Source organism: Coturnix japonica, chromosome 14 (genome assembly GCF_001577835.2).
Source record: "Coturnix japonica isolate 7356 chromosome 14, Coturnix japonica 2.1, whole genome shotgun sequence".
Lineage (NCBI taxonomy): Eukaryota > Metazoa > Chordata > Aves > Galliformes > Phasianidae > Coturnix > Coturnix japonica.
The window spans coordinates 6,579,848-6,599,918 of NC_029529.1; the positions used below are offsets into that span (position 1 = coordinate 6,579,848).

The window sequence follows — 20,071 nt, forward strand, 5'->3', positions numbered from 1 at the left end:
AGAGGAGGAGATTCCACCTCAAATGGGTCAGGGGAAATCATGTCAGGATGGCCCTTCCCCTGCCAGGGAAGGGATCTCCTGGGCTGTGCATGGGGTCCGGGGTGTGGGAGCATATGGAGCTATGGGAGGGGCTGGGGAGATAAAAGGCAGAGGGAGGAGGTGGCCAGCTCTAGGCTATCCCCAGGAGCTGTGGGACTGGGAGTCCCTGTCTCACCATCTGGGTGCAATGAGTGCGTGGGTGATGGTAGCCACAGAGTGAGACAGAAACCAAAGGCAGGAGCTTGGGGTGCTCACTGCCTGCTCAGAGTGGGGCAAATGAAACCAGAAAGCAGCAGAGAAGCACTGTGCTCCTGTCCAAACTGAGTCAGAGTCATTTAGTTTGAGAGCAGCGAAAGCCCCCATGTAAATGTTTCCCATTCAAAAATTCTTTTGATTTCTAAATTAGGAAAGCATCAGTTCTTTCTGGGTGCGTTTTTATTGGTTTTGTTTGTTCATTTGTTTGTGAAACATTTCAAATATTCCTGGAAATTCACCAACAGGTTGTTCCGTTTTCACAGATTTTTTTCATTGCTTTTCCTCCACAGTTTTGTTTGACTTTACATTCACAGCCCGGGGGTTGCTATCAGGCCCCCCAATGGAGAGCAAAATGCTCCTGCCCAGCTCTCACCAGCACTGGGTGTAAAGGGTGTTGGTGACATTGGTGGCATCTGAGCTGTGGGGTCAGCAGCCCAGTGCCAGCTCTGCACGTTGCTGAGCTGGAAGCTGTGTGCCTGCAGCTGTGCCATCGCAGCCCCAGATCAGGGATCACTCTCCAGCACAGGGCAGGGGACAGCAGAACAAGGTGTGCCTGGCCCTTCTCTCCTCTGTGCCCTCGCTTTTATACTGTAGTAATTTCTAGTGGAAACATAGGGGACGGACCAAGGCCACAGTAGGAGCATCTCAGGGTTTCCATCTTCAGGGTTTAAGGCTTTCCCCCCAGGCTGGCACCAAGCCCCACAGCGTGGCAATGTGACTGTGGGTTCTGCTGGTTCAGGGCAGGGAGAGGGGTGCCACCGGCACAGCGGCTGTGAGCGATGCTCGCAGTTAATGGCTCGGCTGCAGGGAAAGCCCTCGCGAGGCAAAGCTTAATGAAGAAGTCAGCGTGCGCTGGGATCAGACCTGCCGCCTGTAACCGAGCCTCATTGTTATTTAAATTGGGCTCCTGGCAGGGCTGGGGGAATAACTCACGATCAGACAATTCTTCTGAGCGATGCGATGAGCCGTGCACACAGAGACAGGCGGTGCGCTGGGGAGAGGACTGTGCTGTGGGGCAGCGGCTGTGAGCAGCCCCAAAGGCAGCAGGATGCTGGGGCTGTGGGTCCGCCCCGTTCCCCTTGGCACACCGGGAAGCAGGAGAGATCCCACTGCCACACAAACCCACTTGTGTGCTCACCCCACTCCCAAGGCAGTGGAAAATCCCCACAGTTTGAATCAGTGGTGAGGAGTGATGCTTGCTTCCCTTCTTCCAGTCAGAGGATATGAAAGCCAGTTATTGATCAAATGGGTTTGGAAACAGGCAGCAAAACCCCAAGGATTTTACCACTAAGTTTGTTTAAGCAATGGTGCAGGAAGGCGGCTCGATGTGGGCCACTTTTGGGTACATGAAACAGAATTAATTTGTTCTTCCTGAAAACCCAGCAGAGAGGAATATGAAATATTTAATCCGCCCAACTGTGGTTGTGATGTGCTGAACCACACGGTCCCAGCAGGTAATGGCACTTCCCATGTGGGGAGGTCTGGAGCACTCCCATTGCAGCTTTGTTGCCCCTGCCCCTTGCCCAAATGAAAGGCCCAAAGAAAGACAGATATGCAGGGTTTCCTCACTGTATTTATCTGCAATGTGCTGTGCCTTGGGTGGTGATGGGAGGAATGTTGCACATCCACACTGAGCTAGGAAGCAGCTCACTACTGGCAGCCCAGCAGCTCTGTATCCCCCTGCCCTGTTTGCTGTGGGTGATGTGAGTCCCAGCAGAATTACAGGCTGGTGGTAGAGCCTGGAAATGGGGCACAAGCTCCTGAGAGTGTGCTGTGGTGGTGGGGGGGAAAGCCTTTGAAGCCCCCTCCTCTGAGCAGATCTGGCACCATCTCCAACAGCTTCTCCAGCATGTCCACGTGTGCAGGTCCCAAGGAGGCAGTGATTCTGTGCCTGCCCTACCGCAATAAGAGCTGGAAGTGAATGCGAGGTGACTGCTGCTGGGGTCTGGAACTGGAGCAGTGACAGTAGCTGCTCAGCTCTCCCATTGCTGATGATACTGTGAGTGTTTATGTAATGTCCCTGTCCTAGCATTGGGGCTGCTTGGCTTTGTGTTGCTGCTGAGGATGCTCTCCCTGTTTGAATGCCACTTCTCTCTCTGTTATCTGTCCTTAAGATGTGAAACATGCAAAAATTGTGAGAGCAGAAAGGGAAACCCCAGAGCAGCTGACAGAGCTCTGAGCACTGGGAAGCCCCCCATTCAGCCCCTGTGTCACTGGGGCAAGACAAGGATACTTGGTGTGGGCAGCACAGTCCCCGCAGCACTGCTGCAGGCACATGGCCCCAAGTACCAGGGCAGAACTCCTCTGCAGCCCTGCGGCTGTGAGCAATGGGAGGCATTTCTAAAGGCTGATGGTGCCCTAAGGAAGAACTCAGTATGTGGGGGTGCCTGCATGGGCAATTTGAGGTGAAAGCTTTTACATCCCCTCAGAGCTGGGGCCAGCAGGAGCCTTCCTGAGGGTCACAGGCACCTGGAGCTCATCCCTGCGCTGGGTTTCCTGGCACGACACAGGGAGAGACAGCATCCGCACAGCACACAGGGGCTGCTGAGACACCTTGATATCTCATTAGAGATCTTCCTTCACCTGCTTCCTGTGGGGGATTTAGGTTCCTAAGAAACACATACTGAGAAAATGAGAAAATCTGCTGTCAGCCTCATTGGAATTGCCCAGAGGGAGCTGATCTGGGTACAGCTGAAGTAGTGTCTCTATGCCACAGGTGTTGATCAGGACCTCATCTGCCTCCTGTGTTCAAGATCCTTTTGGGAGCACTGAGCTGCAGCTCAGGGAGGTGTAGGGCTGCACTGCTGGCTCTGCTCTGTCTGGAAGGTTCCATAAAACTGCAGGCTTATGGGAATGAACTGTGCTGGGTTTTTCTCTGCTCCGTGCAATGCACTACTGTGAGAGTGCTGGTTCAGTTCTGCTCATGTGCTCATCCTCTCCTTGCACCTCTGAGGACTTTACTTGTGTTAATAAATATGATAATTTTCTTATGAAGGAGCTGCGTGGATGATCAGCCCAACATGTTCTCGATGCGTGGGGGATCTGAGTACTCAGCTCCCATGGAAATCAGTATGGCTTTGGAAGTCCCACCTTTAATATAAAGTGAGTCTCATTGTGTTAAATAATGAAAATGGTAAAGTAAGGGAAAACAAGGAAAAAGAAAGCAGCCTCCCAAAAGCAGAAACCATACCTGGCTTTTGTGCTTCATGGCCCAGCAGAGGGAGGAAAGCTTGAATGTGAATACTGACATGATTATCAGTGCTTGTATGGGGAAATTAAAGACATCTCCATGTTTCCTGCTGCTGCTGGGTTTCATATGCAACAGCTATGAGGGCTGTGTTTGGAAAATGGGTACATGCATTAAAAGAACAACAAAGAAGAAATAGAAAATCACAGTTAAAATGAGCAGAATTCAGCTTGGCGTGGCTACATGCTAAGTGCAGCATGCACTTAGGATTATATACCAGTTTCCTTTGCAAAAGTACACAGGAAAGGCATCAAAATGACCTGTTATTATTTTTCTTATTCCTCCCATTCCTTTGCATGCATAAAGAGCTATTTCTGTTGTGAAGATTTCTATGTGCAAAGCTCCATGAATGGGCCCAGGCCTCAATCAGGGGCCCCGCAGCTGCACCGCCTCCAGCCAGCAACCAGGAACGTCTCTGCACCTCCTTGGGACAAAAGCACAGCACGAAGAGGGATGCCTGCAATTTGTCTCTCCTCCTTAGCATTAAGATCGCGGGATGCTGGGTGTTAGTAACAAGCTGTCTGCTTATGGAAAGACACTACCAGCAGGACAGGTCAGCTCTGGGTTTATGATTATAATGGAACTTTTTAAACAGCTGCATAATAGCAGCTCGGGGTCTATTTTTGGTACCCTCCTGGGCACCAAATTCGATGGAGCTTGGGAGGCATTCTTTGGGGCAAGAGCCCGTGGGCAGGAGGGCTGAGGCAAGGCACAGGGACAGGCACAGTCACAGTTGTTACGTTTTGGTAAAGCTGCTTTCCATTCTGATTTAACACTCCCAAAGCAGGTGCAGTGCACAGGGCTGGCATGAGGAGCACTGGGATGGGGCAACCCTGGAAGGGGAGAGCTCTCTGCTGTGCCGTAGGTAAGGGGTGAGGAGGACAGTTGGCACAGGATGGGGGTTGACCTGGAGGCTTCAGTGAGATGGGAAAACGAGGCTATTGTTTGAGCTGTAATTGCACTGTAATTTTTTGAACTGCTATTGTTTGATCTAGAGATCCTGAAATCACTCTGGGTGCACCTCTGAGCTTTGCATCCCTCCTTCCCAGGCTGCTGCTGGCTCACACTGTGCAGGAAATCAGGGCAGAACAAGCGATCCTGGCTTTAGCTCTGTAAAGCTTTTGAGTTTGGGAACAGCAGCCTCCTTGCCAGCCCTGCAGCAAGCATTCATCACTCAGCGTAGGTGCCTCCTGCAAGTGACCTGAAGCCAGCATTTCCCTGTGGATGCTTATACCCCAGTTACCATCAGCACTGTTACTGTGTGCCCACAGCCCAGCCACTCACACACACACTCACACTCACACTCACACTCACCCTCCCTGCCCATAGCACGACATGGGCAGAGGATGCGCCCCTAAAGCCCGCCGGGATGCAGGTGTTGTATGCAAATCAACGAGTGGGCGGAGCCCCGTTTGACCACGCCCACTCAGCGCATCAACACGGCGCTACGCAAATCACTATGCAAATCGGGGGGATGGGGGGCGGGGCTTGAGCAGAGAGAGGGGCGAGATGGAGGCGGGGTTTATTGCTTAAGGGGCGGAGCTTGTTATGCAGATAAAGGGCGGGGCTGATGTGATATGTAGATGAGGGGGCGGGGCGCTGCCGGGCGTGTGTCGCTGCCTCCCGGCACAGCTGCAGCCAGAGGTGCTGAGCGCCGCTGAGCCCCGCAGCGGAGCCGAACCGAACCGAGCCGGGCGGAGCCGAACCGAGCCCAGCCCGGCTCCCGCAGCGCAGCATGGCCGAGCCGCCGGCGGCGCCGGGCCCCGAGGGTGAAGAGGGCCCGGTGCGCTTCGCCCGTAAGGGAGCCCTGCGGCAGAAGAACGTGCACGAGGTGAAGAACCACAAGTTCACGGCGCGCTTCTTTAAGCAGCCCACCTTCTGCAGCCACTGCACCGACTTCATCTGGTGAGCGCACCATCCCTACCTTCCCCACCCCCCCCCACAACCACCTCGATTCTCGCCAAACCCTCACCCTGATCCCCATCCCCGGTCCGAACCCCCTTCAGCCGCCCCCGGACCCCGCTCTCTCCCCGTTCCGTTCTCCTCTCTCTGCTCCCGTTCCTCCACTCCCTCCCGGTGCCGGCGCTCAGCCTCTCTCTCTCTCCCCGCAGGGGTTTCGGCAAGCAGGGCTTCCAGTGTCAAGGTGAGTGTCGCGCATCGGGGCCGCGGGGCATAGAGACAGGGACAGGGATGAGAAGCAGCTTCGTCATTTCTTACCCCCCCCCCCCAACCCCCGAAGCAGACGGTCGTTGCGTTAGGGCTGCTCATAGGTAGGGTTTGGGCACCCCAAAATGAGCGTAGAGGGCTGCATAGGCAATCCTATTCTCCCCCACCCCCACCCCAACCCCCCAAAACAAAAACACAAAAAAGGCAGAGAGCGGTTAATGATTTTTAATACGTTTAATGCATTTCATGTGTAAAGGTTTGTTAATGGCAGGCGGCTGGCCCAGCAGCGCGGGGCTGTGGCTGTGCAGGCTGGGGAACTTCAATGGCTCCGTTGTGTTGCTGGGGAAAAATGAGGCATTATAGCAAAACGTGCTGTGAGAGCTGCTGGGTTACTACAGGTGGAGTTCTTAGTTCTGATGGTGCTGGGGATCAGGAGGGGCTCTCTGGGCTGCCCTTGCATTCCAAGCTGCAGTAACTCCTCTGCCTGGCTCTTGCTGTGAGATCCCCAGCAAAGGAGAGGAGGAGGAAGAGGGGATGCAGGTCCCATCTGTGTGGGGTTGCAGCCCTGGGCTCCCAGCTCAGCCTTGTAATTGCTGGCTGTGCCATCTTGCTCTAGTGAGGATTTGGGGGTAAAGCTTTGTTTTGGCAGGTGGCTGAATGCCTAGCTAAGGAATAAAACCACTGTTTAACTCAGTAGCATGGGAACAGCTCATCTTGGCACACCCTGCTTGTGCCTCGTGTTCCTGGGTAACCCACCAAGGCTGTTTTATGCCTCAGCCCCCCAAATGTTGGTGCTGGGAGCAGAGGAATCATAGAATCACAAGGTTAGAAAGGACCTACAAGATCAATGCTGCAACCTGTCCTGATGCTGCTCCTTAGGGCAGTGCTCCTCTCTACCTAAGGTTCCATACACAGGCAGTGGAACAGTGCTGCGTGGAGGAGTTCTGTGCATCTTACACCTCTGTGGGTATTCCTAGTCTTACTCAGACCTTAATTCTGCCTTTCCTTACGGCATGTGCAGCCTGGTGGTAGGCATATTTGTACAGACGCAGCAGCTCTGAAATCTGTTGTGCCCTAGGGAAGGCTGGGGGCAGGAGGGTCATCTGCGGGTGGGGCAGAGCTTGTTCTTTCCCCCTGTGTAATTCATGTTTTTTTGCTCAGTTCTTCCTGCAGTATTCAATGTCAGATCATTCGAACCTTTTTAAATGTCTTTCAGCTGTTGCGAACTATTGTTGAAACCTGTCACTGTGCATTTGCTTTGAGGCTTAACTCCTAAGGGTTTTGATATCAAATCTGTCTCTAGTGTATAGGCAGTGAATGGGACCCATAAGGGCAGCCTCAGAGATGCTGATTGCACAGCTGTTGGCCATCAGCTGACTGTGCCTGGCTGTGGGGCAGAACAGAGCTCCTGTGCCCTCCTGGAGGCTGTTGGGCTGTGATCACACCATAGGATTCCCATTGTGGTGCTGTGCTCGGTGATGCTGCCAAAAGTGTGTGAGTGGTCCATAATGTCCTTCTGTCATAGAAACCACTTTCCAGGTTATTCTGGTATGACAGACAGGAGAACAGCTTTAGTTCAACTTCAATAATCACCCGACCGTTGTATTCTTCTGTTAGCAGAGATGGCTGGAATGTCGCTAAGGCACATGCCTGTCTTGCTTCTAAGCTGTTTCTTATTGCCATGCTTAAGTAGGTTTTCACCTGTGCCCTGATTTCTTTCTAGGGCATTTGCAATAATTAGATTGTTAATTAGCTCATTACTTGTGACTTTTGGCAGGAAGTTTGCAGAAACTGACTCATTGTAGCTTGAAATACTAATGGATACTGCAAATGCCACCTAACTGCTCGCTAATCTCTTTATCCTTGTATATGATCTCCTTCTTATCCTTGAATACATCTGAAGGGAACACCTCTGGAAGCTGTCAAGAATTGGAGCTCTGTGTCTCCTCTCTGTACTGCTTCTGGGAGCTGCCACCTCTGTTAGCATTTCCTTTTCTGTTAATATTCCTATTTGCCATCCTTGGGGCCCCTTTCTCCTGTTGGCTGGCAGCTCTCAGTCTCTGTAGGTTGGGGTGCCGGTTGTGCTGTAAGGAGGGTACCTGTGCTGCTAGCAGGGTCTGCTCAGCTGCAGTCAGTGCTGGGCTGTGCCTGACCCAGAGCCTGGGAAGTGGTGCTCGTGGGGAGGTGAAGAGTCACATAATGTGATTCTCAGTTACAAGCAAAAATAACCTGCATCTGTTACTGCTTTCATGTGTACAAAGTAGAAAAGATCTTGGAAAGAAGGATCTTGGTTCCTTAAGAGGAGAAGGGAGGGGAATAGAAGGGCACCATTCAGTAATGAGTGCTTGGATCTCCTGCAGTGACTTTTCTGGGTATATTGTTCACTTCCTTCCCCCTAGTAGTGACACAGTAAGCAAAAATACCCTTCAAATCTAAGCTTTCCAAACTTGGTCCCATACACACATCCTTCTTCCATGGCTTCGTCTCCCAGCCCTCCAACACCAATGCTCTCTCTTGCTGTGCTCTCGGTACAACACTCACTACAAAGGCCCGAGTGGCTGAAGGTGTCAGGCAGGGCTCACCTCCTCCCAGAGTGTTTCTTGTGTATTTCTCAGCTGTTACAACCCCCCCTTCCTCCCCCAACCTCGCTGCCCTCCAGACGGAAGTGAAACCCACTGCAGTGAAACCCAGCACAGCTCAGGGCTGGGTTCATCTCGTCGGCCGTGTGCTGCTATTGACTGCGTGAAGCAAGGGAGAAACAAAAGCAAAACAAACTCCAATCATTGAGAGTTGCCTCAAACCCAGTAATTTCGTGTCAACATATTATGCACAGTGGAGAAATGTTAGTGTTCAAATAGACTAATTAAAAATGTTACTGCAATTACTTTTGCGACACAAATGGTGCTAATTATATAATGCAGCAGAAATTGGAAACATAATTTTGAAGGGTTTCCGTGTGTCTCATGGTGGTAGTACAATTCTCAGAGCATGGCAGTGTGCTCTGTGGTGCAGGGAGTGCTCTGTGGCTGTGGGAGAGGGAGGGAGCTGGACCCCCACACTGTGCCAGGTGGTCGATGCTGCTGCAGGGCTGCATCAAACTGAGCTGGAAGGGAAAATAGGAGGTGTGTGCCCCTTCACGCTGTTGCTGTGTGACCAGAGCTCCTTCTAAGATGAGCATTACAGCCTGAATGGAGTCAGTTTCCATAATCCTTCTCTTTCCTTTGCTGGATGCCTCCTTCCTCAGCTGCTTTTGGGAGTTGTTTGGGCAGGAAATCTGGGCTGGCAGAGGCCTCTTGCAGAGCCTGGCCCACAGCTATCAGGTTCAGCAGGGATCACTGATACCTTCAGCCTTGTCCGTGTCTCCTTACAGCACTGAAGGGTTCATTTTTGTTGCTCGGTGGATGTGGTTTCTCTCCACCCTCCCCCTTTGCAATTAGCATGGTAGATTTTTCTTTATCTCCCAAGGTAACCATCATCCTACAGTGATCTTAAAAGTTTGACGACAAAGTGGTCAGCTTCCTTCCTGGGGTATCTCCGCTGGTGGGGGCTGGGAGGGGACTCTGAGCCAGCCCCATGGCTCCATGCACCATAGGTTTGAAGCAAGCAGAGCTGTTGGTCCCTGGGCTCTGGCAAAGGATTTGAGTCTCTGGATGGTGCTGCTATAGCAATTGAGCCTCCTGGGGGATTTCAGTGCCTGGGCAGTCCCTAAGGAGACCTGCAGCAGATGGCATCAGCTCTGCCGTGTGCCTGCTGGCTCATTTGAACACGATCCTGTGAATTCTTCCAGCCCCATGGGCTTGTGGGGTGATGGTGCCTGGAGGTGGTACTTTGCATGTGGCTGTGTGGGGCTGTGCGTGGGTCTTCTGTCCCAGGGACACCTCCTAGGGAGCTGCAGGCTTTTGCTGGGCCCCCTCTCTGCAGATGGACCTCTGAGAGAAAATTGCCAGGGCTGCAAAGCAGAACTAGACCACGTATGTTGGATTTCTGGTGTAAGGCAGGAGGCACAGCTCCTCTTAAATCTCTCCTCTTCAGGTTTGGTGTGGGTTTTGTGAGTGCAGGGGTAGAGCTCAAGCTTGAGGAGTCCCACCAGCCTTTTGGTAGTGCTGCTGCCCTGCCAGCCAGCGAGCAGGGCTCTCACTCCTCTGGAGACATTTGAGCAGACCAAAATATCAAGCTGGATACACTCATCAGTGCTGTGCAGCCTCACTTCGGATTTATCAGCAAAGGAGTTGCGTGAGCACCATGACTAAGAAATTAACTTCTGACTGTGCCCGTTATTTAGTTCAGGACAGAACTGCCTGCAACACGTAATTGGAAAGTGCACAATCAGAAGGGAAAGGTTGTAGTGCTGTCTTTTGTTCTGCCTCAAACGGGCATGGTAACAAGGAGGGATGCTTGTGAGGGCAGGAGGGATGGGATTTCACCCAGTATAAGTGTTTGGGTGGGTTTTTCCTGCAGAAGGTAGTGGTGCAGGGGATTAGCCCTGTGCATTGCCCTCAGCAGGGCACTGGACCTGCCAGAGCCCAGTTGTGGACTGCTCCCATTGTTGCATGGTGCGGGCTGAAGGGCAGCACGGAGTAGAGGGGGTGTGTGGTGCTGTGCAATTAATTCCTCCAGTGTGGCTCCATGAATCATTATTCTGAAAGTCCATCAATTAGAGCCATTTAGAAAAGGTGAGTAATGAGCTCCCTGCGGGAGAGGAGTGGTTGTGGGCTTTCTGGGCAGTGTGTTCTTTGTTTTCTTCAAGAGCCGTGATGGAAGGCTGAGTGCTGAGGAAAAACAGCCCAAGAAGGGCAACGAATGCGCCCACAGCAGCAGGGCTCTGTGCACAGCTGTCCTGGTGCATGCAGCCTTGGGCTCCCATCAGCATGTTCTGGTATCACTGCATTGCCAGTGCCAAAATCCTTCACTGCAGTCTGATGGCCTTCAACATGCTGCCTGTGTCAGGGGTGAGGTGAGGGCAGGGCAGACCTATTCCAAGTGGTGCCACAAGAAACAAAACAATCAGCACCTTGTTCAGCTCATGCTGTGCTGTCATCTCATCCACAGAGCCCTGGGAGAGAGGAGTAGGGGCACAGGAAGGAAGGGAGGCCCCTGGGCTGCATGCTGCTGGGCAATGCGTGGAGGTGATGCACAGCTGCTCTGGGGGCTCCAGGGACTGTGGCTGCTCTGGGTTAGTGCTGCTGGGCTCTCCTCTGGTCTGCAAGTGTTTCTCAGCCTTGTTCTCCATCAGAAAGTAAAATAAGCTCAACATATTCTGGGTTGGCCACCTGAATTCTGTGCCATTAAACCACCAACTCACCAGCAGCTGTCTTTTTCCTTCTGAGGATTATGTGGCTGTTCGTTGCTGCAAGAGGAAGCATGAGCAGCGCGGATGGGGTCAGTGCAGTGACTCTGCTCTCCCCATTGCTTCCGACAGCTGATCCCATTTCCCTTCGAGGGAAACACACACACACAGCAGTGGCAGCTGTCTTCCTGCAGCTCCCCATGCTCAGCCTCTCAGTGTGGGGGTGCTGTGGGGTGGGTGGCTGCTGGCTGCACGTGGGTCTGCAGCGCACGTTGCCTTGGGGCCGTTCCCGCAGCTGCTTCAGTTGCAATTTGGTGCTCCTCTTCCTGGGAAGCGGTTCCTGGAAGGCAGCTAGCTCCTCTTCTTGCTTACTGAGAGCCTCTCTCCTGGAAGCTGCCCAAGGCTGGGCAGGCGTGGGGTGCAGCAATTGCTGCTCTCCTGTTTGGTGCTCATAATTGCTGCTAATGAGGACACGATGCTTTTTCTTGCCGCTGGGCACACTTGAGCTCAGCTGCCCCACGCATGGATCTGCAGGCACGTTGCAGCCCAGGCAGGATGCTTGCAGCTGATGGGCAGTGTGCAGGCATTAGCCACATGGCTCTGTCTGGGTGATGCTTTGTGGCTGACCTGTAGCCTATCTGCAGCCCTGCTCAGGGCTTCTGAGAGACTGGGCTGCTTCTTGCACTGCTCAGAGCTGCCCTGCTTGTCCCGTATTTCCAGAGCTATACTGAGTCCACTTGCTTTGAGAGGAGCACCTATAACCTATTAACCTCTTGCTTCTGGCATTTAATGTCTGTAGCATAGGATGAGTGCAGTGTAACCCAAGCCTTTCTGCTGCACTTGGGCATCAGATGCATTGGAGCTGCATTTCCTTGGCTCAGTTTGCTTCCATATTTGGTCTGGCTGTTGTGTCAGGTTTATGTATCTTGTTTAAATGTGCCAGGCAGGCGATGCTTGCTGCTGACCCTGGCTGTGCAGGCAGTGCTTGCCAAAGGACCCAGCAGTGACACAGCACAGCACCTACAGGTTTGGGGTTCACTGCCCTCAGGTGTATTGCAGTGCAGCTCCCATTACAGCCAGCTGCAGGTTTGGAGATTTTTTATTTATTTATTATGGAGAGGAGGTGTCAGAGATGCAGTTTATCTGCAAACTTTCCTTTTTGCCTGGAAGTGCTGACTCCTCAGAGGAATAAACTCCTGCTCCAAGCAGGTGGAAAAAAATGGATTACTTTGTGGGGGGTGGCTGGGGAGGCAAAGTCAAAACCTGGGGCTCTACGAGGGGTCTTCTGAGCAAGATGGGCTTTTAGGCAATGGCAACAGCTGGCTGCTCAGGATGCCTGGGAGTCTTATTATGTATCGGCTTCAGTTGTCCTCATCACATTGTGATGCCTCGGCCTCTGTGCCTGTCGGTCCCTCCGTTGCCATGCAGGAATCGCTTCACCTTCAGAGAGCACATCGAGCAGCCAGCATATCGCCGGGCTGCCACACTCAGCGCATGAACAATGCGTTTTCATGGTTTCTAATTATAGCCAAAGAATGAGAGCGTGCGGCTGTGAAGAGGTGGGAAAGTCGTCCTGGCGCTGGTGAATGGCTCAGTGCAACTTGGTGACATCGCCGTGAAGGCAGGAATCATCCGAAGGCTGTTCTGGAAGATCAGTGAGAAGCCGGAGTGAGGGGGAAGTGGCCCACGGATGAAATTTGCATCACTGAGTGGATTAGCTCCTGACGCAGTGCAAAGTCATTATTTACCGCGTCTCCAGCTCTGCCGCCTTTATCGGCGCCGTGGTTTGGGGAGAGGCTGATTCAGAGCTTGTTCCATCTTGGTGCGCTGCTTGGCTGGGACCTCTAGCGTTGCCTCGTAAGCAAAATGATGGGGCTTGTCAAGATCGTTAATGTTGTGCCTCCCCGAAGAGGCTGAGTAATTTGTTTTTAGGTTTTATTCGTTCTTTGCATTTGTTACGCTTAATGCTTTTGCTTAGTTCAAGAATATTTGGAAATGCTCTGTAACTCACTGCTGCCTTGAGGGAGCCAAGCAAAGAGGGATGGCCCAGGAGGTGAAGTGAAGGGGGCTGAGCCCTGGGTGTGTCTGAACCCCTGCCCAGCTGTGGGAGGTGGGGCAGTGCCATGTGCTGTGTTCCTGAAGCTTGGGTGCTGTCAGTGCTGTTGGTTCACTGTCCTCTCTACTGATGGGATGTTCATGCATGGCTTGAAAGAACCCTTTGAGCTGCGGTTTATGGCTGGTGTGAGCTCTGGAAGCCATTTGTGCTGTGATGCAACCTCTGCCCCATCATGATGGAGGTTAGCTTTGCGGCAGGGTTAATGCTTCATTGCCACCTTTCAGCTCCTTGTTCAGGAGCATGCCCTCGGAGGAGAGGTTATCCACTCCAGCGGTGCCTGATGAGCCTGGTGGAACAGCAGCTTGGGGGCAGGTCGGAGCTCAGAGCTCTCTGTGCAGCAGCTGGCATTGCAGCAAGGAGTGCTGATACTCAGCACAACTGTAAGGATGGGAGCTGGGGGCTGGAGCAGAGCCCCATTGTACCCTCACCTGCCCAGGGCAGCAGCTCACCTGTGTCTGTGATCATGCAACTAAGGGCCAGCTCCAATAGCTCAGCCCATTGACTTTCAAATGCATCTTATTCATTTGATGGAGAAGTGCCTCAGGGCCAAAGGCTCCTGGAAATGAGGCTTGTAGGGCTGTGGCAGCTGTGTGCAGCTCTCCTGGGTGACACAAAGTGACCTTCACGGCAGCGAGGAGCGGAGCGCAGTGCTTCTGCTGGGGCTCTCCCTGCCTCAGCCACAGTCATCCCACAGCCCAGCAGGCATCCTTCGAGCTGCCCAGATCCCAGCACTGTGTCCTAGAGCCTCCTGCCCCTGTGTGACCTCCTTGATGCCATCCCCTCCCAGTGCAGGGGCATTCCATTTTGCAGGTGGCTGCGCAGTGGAAGTGGAGCCAGGTGCTGCAATACAGAGCCTGCAGAAGCAGGTTGCTGGTGGGAGAGGTGTCCTTGAGCTTGTCCTCGTGCTTTGTGGCTGAGGGCAGTGGGGTGTGTGCAAGGCAGCAGCCTGCAGCAGGCACAGTGTGGGCAGCTGTGTGGCCGTGGCAGAGGTTATGGCAGAGCCATTGACCTGATGCCTTTTGGGATGGATGAAGTCTCTCTCCTTGGGTCATCTGGAGGCTTTAGGACTGAGCTTTTGGCAGGAGGAGAGGCTGTAATTAGCAGCTGCTCAGTAGGGCTGCTATCAGATCTTCAGAGCAGGATGCTGGACTGGAAAAAAACGTAACAATAGCTCATTTGCTTAGGAAACCATGATGGCGATTTGCATTTTTGTTGAGTACCAAACCCTTACAGGGAATCTTTGCTAAAGTAACTTCAAACTCTGCAGTTGAAATTTCTTCCTTCTATCAGAATATGTGTTTCAATGCCCAACGATTCAGTCTGAATTCCTTTGTTTTGTCGCTCTCCCTCTACTGTAAGGGAAGAGCTCTCATCCAGGCTGTGGACAAGTGCTGTCATCAGAGGCTGTGTGATAAATGGCTTGCTTCTCCCAACCTTGGAGCAGAATTAAATTCTCCCCTATTATATACCCAGAAGCATTTCTTTCCCTACCAGCAGTCCCCTATTGACCCGACAGCTCACAGGCTTGTATCAGGGCAGGGGGAGGCTTTGCAGTGTGTTTCTGAATCAGCTCTGCTGCTGGGTGACAGCAAAGCACCTTGAGATGCGCTCTGTGAACCTGTTCCTGCTGTGCCGTCTGCTCGTGGAGCACTGACAGCACAAAGAGCAGAGCTTGTGGCTGTGAGCTGATGGCTCCAGGAGGGGACCATTGGGATCTGCCTCAGCCACCTTGATGGAGCTACTGTGTGGGTAGGAGATGTGGGGTAACAGCAGTGTGAGCAGTGCCTGCAGGAAGGTGCCCGGTGTGAGCAGCACAGCGGTGCTCTTCCTGCAGCATCCCAGGGCTGCACTGTTGCACAGCACGTGCAGAGCCCACTCCCCATCTTGCAGGGAATTCTGAAGAAGGTGATTATCTCCGCTGTTACTATTATCTGAGTCCAGGAGGATGAAAATAAATGACTGTTGCGAAGGGCAGACTGACTCACTTTCTGCTTCTCCTGTAAATTTCCATTTAAGTTTCAGTTTAAGCTCAGGTATGAAGGGAATGAAAGCCAGTAATTTGTGACAAAAACTTCTATTTTAGATCACTGAAGAAGAACTCCCTTTCTAATTGCAGAAATTATAAGGCTGTGATTCTTGTAAAGGAATACTGAATCCAGCAGTTGCTTATGAATTGCCATTAGATTCTTCTCTGTAGAGCCAGCAAAAGGAGCTGTGTAGCCATGTGCTGGTGCCACATTCCTGGCTGAGGGTGGCACAGACCTGCATCTATTTCTGCCTCTTGCTGCAGAACAGTCAGAACCCACTCAGTCCCTTCCCATCCCTGTGCTAACTGATATTTTGTTGGTTCTGTTGTACCCTTTGCGTTGCAGGTTCCTCTTGATAATCCCCTGTAAGTTAGCAATTCTGTAACTCAAATCTTCCCCTTTCCCTGGGCCCAGCTGGAAGGGTTGGAAGGTGCTTCCCATTCACAAAAGGAGTGTGTGTGTGTGGGGGGGGGGGAAGTGCTGCCCATCTGCAGGGCAGTTCCCAGGGCTGGTGGCTGTTCATTGCACATCCCACTCCTGCACCCATCGCCCCAGCAGCTCTGCTGTAAGTTCCTCCCTCCTCACCTCTTGACTGCAGTTTCCCTTCCACCATGTCAGAGCGAAACAGAAGTACTTCTTGAAAACAGCAGAGGAAAATCATGTGAGCACCCAGTGTTCTGTCAGTGCTTAGAGAGGTTCAAAATAACATGGTGGAGCTGGTAACTTCCCAAGAGGGAAGCGGAGGGGTGCGAGGCACAGGGGAGTTCTGCATTCTTCCTTGTGCAGAGGGTGCCAGAGGAAGTGCTGTGGGTATGGGATGCAGCTGTGATCCTGTATGGGGATAAAACAACTCTTGGCTGTTGGGTGTGGTGTGCTTGTAGCTGCTGGTCCAGCTGTTTGGTGGGGCAGAAGCTCCATGTTCAATGCTTTTCTCTTGTGCATCTCCTCTGAGATGTGACTGCGTGCTGCACGGCTTCACAGTGTGAGGTGCTTTCTCCCACTGCAGTGGCTGAAGGCATCTCCCCAGAGCACTCTTCTCTTTGCACAAAGTGCATTTCCCACCACCTCTAAAGCAGTGAATTCCCTGAGGGCATTCAGGGGGCTCATGCTGTCCTTGCTTTCAGGCCTCCTGCAGCCACGTGTGTACCTCAGCCCTGCAGTGCTCCGTGGGGCTGGGATGGAGGCGCAGTCATTCCTGCGTCCTTCTGTGCCCTAAATTAGAGCTGCAAGATGCTGCAATGGGTCCAGATGGAGACTCCTAAAATAATAGCTCTTAGCTCACTGCTGACTTGTATGGGGTGCTAAAGCTTTTGCCTTTAGGAGTGACAGCGAGTGAGCATGCTGTGGGGCTGTATCCCATGGAGCGGTGCTGTGATGCAGTCTCTCTCGGGTCCATGACCTGGCTATGGAGATGGCCCATGTTCTTGCATGGCTGCTACTGCCCACCTGTTTAGCACAAGACTCAGGGAACCTTCCAGGAGTGCAGGGTCAGTCATGCTGTTTCTTTTATCCCCAATGTTTCACAAAGCTTCTGGGGCAAGGATGCAGCCCTGCAGGGCAGCAGAGGCCATGTGTGCATCTGTGCTGAAGTGGCTGCTGCACAGTTGCTGGGTTATAGTGAAGGAGGTGTCTGCAATGTCCCCTTGCTGCTCATATTTAAATTTCTCTTTATCTTCTGCTGGTTTTGATGTGCTTTTCCTCTGCCATGTGAGGGCCAATGGATGCTGATATAGAACGTGCCTCTTGTTTCCCATTGCTGCAGAGACTGTGGGGTCTGCAGTGGCCTTGTGCGGACTGTTGCCAGCTGAGGCAGCTGTTCCCATTGATTGGGTCATTGCACATTCAGCTCTTGTCCTGTTTGGGTTTTATTTGCTGTCCAGCCCTGCTGTATGGGAGCTGCACAGAGAGGAGCAGTTCCACTGGGGAGTCTTGTGAACCTGAGCCTGGTGCTCCTGCAGTGTCCCATTTCTGAGGCACAGATCTCAACTGCACTGTCACAGAACATCCCACTGTTGTCAAATTGGTGATTTCAGGAGGAGATGGATGCAATGTTGCCCTGCTTGCATGAAAGAGATGAGGGAGGAGTGCAGGGTGCTGCTGCTGTCCCCTTGTGAGGTCTCTGGGTGCTGTGCTGTTCTCCATAGCACCATCAGTCCTCAGCCATTCGCTGCTGTCCCTCAGGCAAGGCTTATCTTTCTGCCTTCCCATCACAGCATCAGTGGAGTGTGCTGCCCTTGCACTGGGTACTGGGAGGATTCTTTAGCAGATCCCCTGGCTATGCAGCTCAGCTGGCCCACTTTACCTCCCACCATGCTGTGTTCCGAGCTCTGCCCAGAGCCTGGGCTTCTACTTCTGCTCTTATGAACTATGGTGCTTTTCTGCAGCACTGTGCACTTGTCTGCCTGCTCTAATTCAAACTGATCCCATCCATGCTGCATGCGGTGCCCTGTTGGCCCTTACAATCCAGCAGCACCCACATAGCACCGGGCTCAGAGCTCACCTTCCATTTGGTGCAAGCCCAGAGCCCTGCAAACTGCCTCCTGCATGAAGCAATGAAATGCATAAACTGCAAAACTGGAGGCAATGACACCCATTGTATGAGGCTCCCGGAGGCGATCCTGACTCTCAGCATCCTGACAAGTAGCAGCAATGCAACACATGTGGAGTGTGGCTGTCCTGCAGCCCATCTCAGGATGCACCAGGTACTGTTGGTCCTGATAGTCCAACCCCAGAGGCTTCCAGCTCCTTATCCTCTGGGGTGAGCGCATCTCGTGTGCAGGCTCCAGCTGCTGCAGTCCTGTTTTTGTTGCAGCCTTTCCCAGCGCTTCTGTTGTTACTGCAACCAATATCCATCTCTTTCTGTTTCTGGCCTGCCATGTGACGAGATCTTTCTGTGAAGATCTGAGCTATCTGGATTGAGGAAGGGGTGGGTCACCTGCAGAAACTGCACTGCTTCAGTTGCAAGCTGAAATATTTTGAGGTTTGACACCACTTCAGCAGCTCCTCTGCAGGGAAAGCTGGGGCTGGTGGTGGCAGCAGGTCGGGTGGGCTATTTTTAGGAGTCCTGTTTAATTGTCTGATGTTATTTTTGCAGTGCTCATTGCTGGATGGTTAGTTAGCTACTGTCAAAGTTTATTACCATAACCCGGGTCTTACCGCATGCTTAAATAATAGATTCATTATAGGGCCTTGGATCTCTCGCTTCATCCCTTGATTAGGGAGGGAGATGAATGATGTGGGAGCGCTCAGCATCCGTGTGTGATGTTTCTTTGGTGTTAAAATTCTGTTCTCACAAGTCAGCGTTCTGCATCGCTCCTCGTTATCGTGTGCATTGGGGTCAGATAGTATCTGCCCTGCAGGGCTGTGCTGGAGGCTGCCACTGCACCACACTGCTGCAGCACTGTCCATTGCTTGGCTCTCTTCATGCTCTCATACTTCATCTGCATTGTGCAAAGAAAGTGTTCTCTGCTGTAGAGGGTTTTTTAACTAAATGCTTTTTATTCACACAAGAGGTGAAAATCTGCCGCGTCTCTCTGCTGCTCTGCCCCATATCTGGTAGGTTTGGGGAGCAGCAAGCCCTGTTCTGACCCCTGGATTTGGGCAGCAAGTGCCATCCTCACACATTGTGAGTTCTGCAGCCGCGCAGGCTGGAGCAAAGCTCAAAATATCTCCATTGAGGAACATGGTCCATCATAGCAAAGCCCTGAGTGTTGTATTGAGGTGAGACTGCTTCCTACAACTACCTGCTGCAGAGGGCAGGAGCTGCATACCAGGGCTTCTTGCTGTATCCCAACTAATGCATTTGGCTTCTTTTAGGGTCTTGAGTATTTTGGAGCATGCTGGCTTGAGTGAATAGTTTTAATTAGTTACATTCTTAGGCTGTGGTTTGCTGTGCTGACTCACTTCCAGCTCTCTGATAACTCAAACGCATGACTTCATATCAAGGCAGAAGAACAGAAAATAAACCAAGGGAAGATGGCATTGCACAGCCCTGGTGCAGTTTGTTCCTCTAGTGTGTGGGTCCACCTTCAGGGGAGTGTTTCTGGGGAAGCTGAGGCCAGGCTGTACTTGAGGCAGCGTGGAGGGGGCTCATGGACAGCAGCTTCTGCTCCAGGATGTGCACAATGGTGAAGGAAAGAGCTCCAGCACAGACTGACACCGTCCCTTTGCTCTTCTTGTGGGAGACCAGTGAGTGCAGAGTGTGCCTGGGTACGACCTGTAGTATCGCTTCCCCAAGTTATTTCTGAAGCCTGAAGGTTCTCACTAACCATTGTGAACATGAGCATTGCTTGGTGTTGGCAGCGTGTCCCACTTGTCCTGTCACTGAGGGACTGTGCCACATAGAGCCAAGGCACCCCAGGCACTCTGCTCCAGGAAGTCCTGCAGCAAGATGTAGCAGCTGGACTACGCTCAGTCTTTGATGGCCCCCTGTGGGTGTTGTCCCTGGCTTTTCTTTTGCCAAGCAGCCACGATTTCTCCCTTGGCAGAGGCCCTTAGTGCCGTGCTGCAGCACAGGGTTCCTGGCTGGAGCTGTGCTTTGCTCTTTGGTTTGAAGGCTGTAGATAGGGATGCTTCTGGTACCCAGTGTGCATTCCTGTCCTTTGCTCTCCTTCTGCTTGGTCCATCCTCCCTTGGACATGAGGGCAGGCTATCTGCCCCTAGTCCCAGCAGAGGACGCTGCTCAGACACTGCCGTGCTCCATGCACAGCCTTTATTCCCCATCCTGCTGCCAGTGGTGCTGAGCAGGTGCAGAAGCCCCATAACAGCCAAGTTCTGCTGGTCTTTGCCGCTTCCCCTTCCTTCAGCTGTGCCTGTTCCCCTCAACTGCTCAGGTCTGCAGTTCTCCCCTGGGACTGCACCCTCCCTGTGATGCTCTGGTGCAGCCTCAAGCTTTGGGTGTGAAGCAGTTCTGCACCAGCCGTGAAGTTGGTTTT

General features: G+C 52.6%; 1 protein-coding gene across 2 annotated transcripts in view; it reads left to right on the forward strand.

The window, feature by feature from the left end:
* The first annotated feature begins 5,138 nt into the window (after positions 1 to 5,138).
* The window catches only part of PRKCB (protein kinase C beta), a 74,391-nt gene continuing 59,458 nt past the window's right edge, over positions 5,139 to 20,071 (forward strand). Inside the window, exons 1-2 of one of the 2 annotated variants that reach the window (XM_015876947.2) lie at positions 5,139 to 5,446; positions 5,653 to 5,684. In XM_015876947.2, the coding sequence (XP_015732433.1) occupies positions 5,277 to 5,446; positions 5,653 to 5,684 (202 nt within the window). In that variant the 5' untranslated portion in view covers positions 5,139 to 5,276. The remainder of the gene's footprint in view (positions 5,447 to 5,652; positions 5,685 to 20,071) is intronic. The other variant, XM_015876948.2, reaches the window with a different exon arrangement.